Here is a 7,093-nt window from a genome sequence, read left to right as displayed (position 1 = left end):
CTCAAGTGAAGTCGCCTTGGATTTATTCATACAAATATCAACTCCCAAGTCCAAAAATAGATTTATTTGTGTGTCTTTCAAATATATTGATGAAGTTCAATCACGTAAAACATAATCTGGGAACATTTTATAATTTAATCTTTCCAACACTTAAAGGTATAAAGAAAATATATCAATTACAGTGCACTCTTATAAAAAATATACAATCCAATCAGTCACTTCTTAGTGATTATCTGTCTCTCAACCATGCGAACGAAGTACTTTATTTATTTATTTTACCAACAACCCTTTCAAGTAAATCATCAAGTCTTAATTACAGAAACATTTACTGTAATCAAAGTCCCCTCCATGCTGCACAAATGAACCTCACTCTGACTGGTAATGATGCATTGCTTTATATCATTTTAAAAATTTTAATTGCCTTGTAATTTGTACGGGATGAATGGATAATTTCCAGGGGTCTTTAAGGCTGGAGGTTGGTTTATGTGGATGATCGGATAATATTGTAACCTTGACACAACATGTAACACATATATAGTCCTCAATACAATATAATCCTCAAAAGACAATGAATACAAAAAGAAACATACACCAGACACTCAAGATACACAAGCAGTGAGAAAAGATGCAAAGTGCAATTAAAATATCAGCTACTTATTGCTTAAACATACATATTATCTTAAACAAAGCTGCCCCTGGAAATAACAAAGAGTCTGCAAGCATCTAAGCAAAGTAAACATTATACACCCAAATGTTAAAATAATGACGTCTGTGTGACAAAGACCCTGACCAGCAGCTAAATCCACCATGTCTCTAGTGAAGCCGTTCTAAATGAGACGTACTGCGTTTTTTGGCTGCTTTTGAAATTGTCCTGTGACTTTTCTACAGATGGCAACAATAAGGCACATTTTAACTATTTGCATTGCTACTGTTGAACTATGGCAAGACCTTTTAACATTTCATCAGTAGGGCCGACTAGTATCTTTTGACGTGTCAAAATTGTCATTAATTGACATGTTTACTTGGAAACATGTCAAAAATTGCACATACATATCTGTTTTTGAGTTTAAATGGAAGTCAATGGTAAAAGTTTACTATATGTTATTAAGTTACAGATATTGACAATGAACATTTCCAACTTTGCAATTAAGATATTCATTGTTGATATCAAGAGTTGACATTTTGCACTTGTCGACTTGAAATTATACCACTTCAAAACTTAATTGGAGATATCTGTAATTGATTTTGAAAAGAAGTCGATCATAAAAGTCGACTAGTTATAATTAGGCATTCACAATAAACTTTTCCGCTAGTAAGAAATTAATTGTTTATATCAAGATAGAACCTTTTGTAAACGTAGACTTGGAATTGTAACACTTCAAAACTTAATTGGAGATATCTGTAATTGATTTTGAATAGAAGCAAATGGTGTAAGTTGACTAAGTTAATGTAAAAATACCTACAATGAACATTTCCACAAGTAACAAATCTATTGTTGATATAAACAATTAAAAATTTGGATATTTTGAGTTGGAATTAAAACCTGACTATTTCAAATTGAGTAACATATATCTATAATGAACATTTCCACTAGTAAGAAATTAGAATAGAAGAAATGCCTTTGGATATGTTGGCTTGAAATTCTAACAAGTCAAAAAGCAATCTAAGTTGCCATTACTGCTACTCATTGAATGTTAAAAGGGCTAAAAGGAGTTGAACATCTAAAAGAAAACCAGATGAATAAAAATGAAGATATGATCCAGTAGTATGTTTAGGCACCGTTGGCGTGACGGCGATGCTTACGACGAGGAACCACTTTATCACCTGCAGTGAATGAAAAATACGGTGCAGTGATGAGTCACATGAACAATTTGCAACACTGGACATTTTTTATGCAGATTAGCAACAACTGACTGAAGTTACCTGTATCCCTCTTCTGCACTCTGTGTGGAATCATTACAGTTTGTGGCCCTGGCATTCCGGGTAAACCTGGCTGTCCTTGATCACCTGTAAACACATAAAACTCTCAGACTTGCTTGACTCTCAGTGGCTCCACTAGAAACACTACATTGGGAAACACATAGAGTTTTATCTGCTCTGTTTACCCTTTTCTCCTCTGGGTCCTGGGTACCCTCTGTCACCCTTTGGTCCATGGGCTCCTGGAGGGCCGGCGATGGTGCCGTAGGCTGTACAGGAGCAGAAGCACAGATTCAGTCATGGTGAAGCAACATTTTCCAGCTACACTTACATAACGCCTGGTTTTCCATTGCTGTGAGGTTTGACTTGATACAGTATGTGGAAAAATCTAAAACTCTGTATCCTCACTTCTGAAGAACTGCATGAGGTCAGCCGTGACGTTGCCGTAGGCCCCGATGACGCGGCTCTGACCAGGTGGTCCAGCGGGGCCAGGTGGACCAGGGGGGCCTTGGATCGCCCGTACATGCGCCCTCCAGGGACCGTCAACCAGATAGTCCTGCAGCAGGCCTTGATCTAGAGGAGGGTTGTTATATCAAAAATCATCATCATCCTAAATCCTCTACTTAAATCACGGGTCTGACACTGTGGGGACACTCAGACCAAATCTTTTTTTTGTTTTTAAACAATATTTGTTTACATTTTGGTAAACTAACAAAGTTTCCCATGAACTAGTCAACTTTAAACGTTTGGGCTATTTTGCTTCCATTATATTTTCAGGCTAGTGGGAAGAAAGCATCCATTATGTGTTTTGTTTTTTCCACACTTTTTCAAATTATAATTGTCTTAATGTAAGTAATCTTCAACTGGGGGGATACATTTTTAACATTTAACCTAACGTATCTTACACATTTTTTTAGAAATGTACAACATTTTCTTAAAATCAATAACAATAATAATAATAATGTTTCCAGCTTAGTTTGTATCTATATTCTGAATATTTTTACAGAGGGTTTTTTTAATAACATTTTATTCCTAAAACCTTGGGGAATATATTTTTTTTAATCTTCTGATTTATGGAAAGATAAAAAGAGATGCCCCAAATATAAAATGTCAACAAAATAAAAAATAATTTTGAATTGGCTTTATCTTCAGATGTATGTTCTTCACATATAAATAGCACATATTTACTAAGAACATAACTCTTGAAATATAAAACTCTAAGTGTCCAAAAAACATCACTGGATTACTTTAATACTGAAAAAACTTCTGGGGTTGTAAGAAGTGTCTTTTTTTTCTTAGTTTTTTTTTACAATTTCTAAGAACATTTATGGAGATTTGTAACATCTGAGCTAATGAATGACGGATCTATAGTTAGAGTCTTTACCAAAGAACTGCAAAGTAAGGCAAAAAAACCTAATAGAAGTGGAAAATCAATGAATACTTTGCACTTTAGATAATGGGGGTGTTTCAGTGTCAGACTTTGAAATCTCCTGATTTAGATAACTACAAAATAAATCTCAATACGGGACTGCTTTGATCGACTCACTCTTGATGTAGTCTGTAACCCTCATGGCGACGTTGGAGTAGTCCATTGTCTCACCGATCCTGCTGGCATCGCTATGTTTGTACTCAGAGGCGTATCGAGCGTCACCCTGAGTGTAGCTCTGGGAATAGCTCTGGATGTGGCCCGGCTCTCCACGATCTCCCTTCTGACCCCTCGGCCCTTGAGGCCCTTGAGGCCCTGGAGGTCCGATGATGGCCCGACGAACATTGTCACCTAAAAGACAAAGATTATCCATAATATCCACTCTCTTCTGTGCTCACATGATCTGCGTGTTAGGAACTTACTGCTCAGATAGTTCTGAATTTCAGTGCGGATGCTCTCCTGAGGGAAGGTTGCACTGTAGGAAACTGATCCGCTGCTACCCCCTGGTGGACCCTGTGGTCCCTGTGGACCTTGAGGACCAGGAGGACCAGGAAGGCCTCTGAAACCAGAACCTGGGAAAGATTTAAGTCGACGTTAATATCATTAAATTGGCTACAAATGCACAGCAAGATGAGGTAACCTTGTAAAAAGAGAAAATGTATGGTAAACTCACCCTGCAGGTAACGCTGAATGTCCTCCATGCTGTAGCCACGACCTCCAGATCCATACACAGTGGAAGAGTGAGACCCTTGAGTGGAGACTCCTCGCGGCCCCTGAGGCCCAGGAGGCCCAGGAGGCCCAGGTTCCCCAGGTTGCCCAGGTTGCCCACGTTGCCCTTGAACACCCGGAGAACCAGAAAGACCCTGTTGTATGGCACTGGAAATCCACGTACGGAAGTCTGGGTCTAAATAGAGCAAGATACAACAGATTATGAGTGTCTAAATTTTCACTGCTGAACAACAAGAAGGTGTCTGGCAATGACTTACGTCTCATCAGCTCAGAATAGTCAAGCGTAGCGGTAGTGAAGCCAGTTACCCCTGAACTAGCTGTCCTAGTAGGCCCGGCAGGACCCACAGGACCCTGAGGACCAGGTGGCCCAGGTGGACCTCTGGCAATCCCTCTGTCTGAAAATGACAACAAAATGCAATTTGATTGATTGATTCAATCAAGCTTGACTTCCAGGGTTTTTGTTTGTCAATTATTGCTACCTGTGCTTACCATTCATGATTTTGAATACATATTGGGCGACCTCTTGGACATTGTAACTGCCTGAAAATCCTCCTGATGCTACTGATGTTCCTGGTTGTCCAGGATGTCCTGGTTGTCCTGGTGGTCCTTGTGGTCCTGGTGGTCCTGTCAAATACCTCCTCACATCTTCTCCTGGGGAGATCACAGCAGAGAGACTGAGTTAAGCCCAGAGCATCCCCTGATAAAAGCCAGTCCTCAAACTTTTTTGTATTCATTTGGCTCAGCCAGAATAACTGTTATACATACTCTGAAGCATCACGATGAGACCGCTGACGCTAAGGGATCCAGAGCCAGGTCCAGGTGGACCAGGTGGTCCTGGAGGACCTTGAGCACCACCGCCGAAACCTGAGCCTGAACCTGAAATTGCGCAACACGGTTAGTGGTGGTTCCCATTCTGCTATAATTTCCCTTATACGTGCACACTGCAAACACTATCACAGCAAGATTTCCGTCCAAATGTATCACAAATTTGAACCAATTACTGGTTTCCATCCACTCCAATATTAGGAGTTGGTTCATTGGGTGATATAAATTCAGGTGAGAAGCAGAGTCTTACGTTGAATGTATGCAATGACGCGAGCGGAGATGTCCTCCATAGAGCCGGAGAAGGTTCCGGGGATTCCTGGAGGCCCAGGTGGACCTGGAGGTCCGGGGATACTACTGCTTCTGCCTGTATCGAACAAATAAAACATGTTAGATCGCTGCTCTCTCCTCCTCTCCTCTAACAGCCTGTAAGCGTGTGACGTTGCTTCAGAAAAATTCCCACTCAGATAGTCGCCGATGTACTGCCGCATCTCACTAGAAGAAGAGAAGGAGCCTGGAGGGCCAGGGGGACCTGGAGGACCAGGAGGGCCTGCGGTGACTGAGACAGCTGAGGACAGATTAGAAAATAAAGAAAATATGTAGTTAGTATTTAAATAATTTAAATATTTGTGCTTATACAAAATATAGACCATAGACTGGATAAAGGAAGTAGACTAAAAAGTGAAGCTGTTGCAGAAATGCTAAAAGCTGCACTCTTTCTTATGGCCAGCAGGGGGCGACTCCACTGGTTGCAAAAAGAAGTCTATGAGAAAATGACCCTACTTCTCACTTGATTTAATCCCTCAGTAAATATCTACCTAATGAGTTATTGGTCTCATTTGCTAGTTTCAAGTCTTCTCCAATACAGCATGATGTTTATTTTGTATGTGTGTTTTGACTATGGTGTCATTTGGAATAAAATCTACGAATAAAGCAGGGTATCATTAAGGGCTACCATGTGATTGACAAGTCGTTAGCACAGGAACCTCACGACCAAGACAGGGGCGTAGCAATGCAGCAATCCATGGCACTGTTTACATTTAAAAAGCCAGGAACTTGTTTCTGGGTGTCTTCTGTGTTTGTATCTTTGAACTTTGACCCTTTTACTGTGTGTTTTTACAAATGTTTTTATCCAGCATTTAGTTGTGCTCAAAGACACTATAAGGTTTCGGCTGTTCATTTTATCTAGTAAGTACTTTTTCTTTTGAGCCTGTTTTTTACTAGCAAAAATGAATACCACAGCTAGCATGAATAAGGGATTAACCCTGCAAACCAAGCTAGTTAAGTAGCAGTCGTGTTTATAATTCAGCTCCTCCCTCTCCTTCAAATATGGTAACTTCCAGCTCCAAAAAAAAAAAAAAAAATGGTGATGCCTAAAATTTCAAACTTGAGGCTTCAAAATGGTAGCCCACAAACCACTGGGCCGAGTCATGGTGACTTTCTTTTATACAGTCTATGATAAAACACTTGACTTTGTGTGTTATTGCAAAGTTAATTATGATTTTCTCTACCTCTTGAAGATCCGGGAAAACCAGGTGCTCCAGTGTCGCCTAATAAATGATAAACAACAACAGTGTTATCGTCATGTCAAGAATTAACTCTGAAATACAGACAATAAAACACCAACAGCATTCACAGACTCTGATGTGTTCATACCTTTAGGTCCTTGTACTCCAGGATATCCCTGTGGTCCAGGTGGACCTGGCGGTCCAGGGATCGCCTGTCCTCCACTGTAAGCAGTCGACACTGTAAGGAAGGAATAAACAAACAATTAATCACACTGTGCATTAAAGCCCTTTAACTGTGTGATTGTGTGAAAATATGATTTTATATTATTTGTGTTTGAATCGTGACCTCTCTCAGAGCTTCCTGGTCTTCCTGGATTTCCTGGCACACCTGGTTCACCTGAGACGCACATGAAGATGCAACAGTTATTTATGCTGTCACAACGAGCTGTATTACTGTGTATCAGATGGTGAAAAAGTTTTATTTTTTATAAGATACACACTAAATAATCAAAGATAATTACCTTGGTATCCCTGGAGTCCAGGAGGACCTAAAATAATGACAAAGATTTCAAAATTAAATATGAATAGAACTATTGTTTCAATTGTTTTTATTGTGAAGCATCATTGTAAAATAAAAATAAAAATAAGTTATAATAGTAAATATGAATAACTATAATATAACTTGTATAAT

At 39.5% G+C, this 7,093-nt stretch overlaps 1 protein-coding gene across 1 annotated transcript in view; it reads right to left on the bottom strand.

Annotated features, from left to right (window-relative positions):
* Nucleotides 1-49: 49 nt before the first annotated feature.
* col17a1b (collagen, type XVII, alpha 1b) overlaps nt 50-7,093 on the bottom strand; it is a 28,400-nt gene continuing 21,356 nt past the window's right edge. Inside the window, exons 41-56 of the mRNA XM_059359710.1 lie at nt 6,924-6,950; nt 6,749-6,799; nt 6,551-6,640; nt 6,406-6,444; nt 5,358-5,462; nt 5,148-5,261; nt 4,838-4,948; nt 4,562-4,723; nt 4,330-4,467; nt 4,017-4,247; nt 3,766-3,915; nt 3,464-3,694; nt 2,326-2,490; nt 2,106-2,186; nt 1,924-2,007; nt 50-1,824 (exon numbers count right to left, since the gene is read on the bottom strand). Coding sequence (XP_059215693.1) covers nt 1,772-1,824; nt 1,924-2,007; nt 2,106-2,186; nt 2,326-2,490; nt 3,464-3,694; nt 3,766-3,915; nt 4,017-4,247; nt 4,330-4,467; nt 4,562-4,723; nt 4,838-4,948; nt 5,148-5,261; nt 5,358-5,462; nt 6,406-6,444; nt 6,551-6,640; nt 6,749-6,799; nt 6,924-6,950 — 1,832 coding nt within the window. The 3' untranslated portion in view covers nt 50-1,771. The remainder of the gene's footprint in view (nt 1,825-1,923; nt 2,008-2,105; nt 2,187-2,325; nt 2,491-3,463; nt 3,695-3,765; nt 3,916-4,016; nt 4,248-4,329; nt 4,468-4,561; nt 4,724-4,837; nt 4,949-5,147; nt 5,262-5,357; nt 5,463-6,405; nt 6,445-6,550; nt 6,641-6,748; nt 6,800-6,923; nt 6,951-7,093) is intronic.

The sequence above is a fragment of the Centropristis striata genome, chromosome 20 (assembly GCF_030273125.1).
Source record: "Centropristis striata isolate RG_2023a ecotype Rhode Island chromosome 20, C.striata_1.0, whole genome shotgun sequence".
Classification (NCBI taxonomy): domain Eukaryota; kingdom Metazoa; phylum Chordata; class Actinopteri; order Perciformes; family Serranidae; genus Centropristis; species Centropristis striata.
This window is presented reverse-complemented; position numbering and strand designations above follow the sequence as displayed.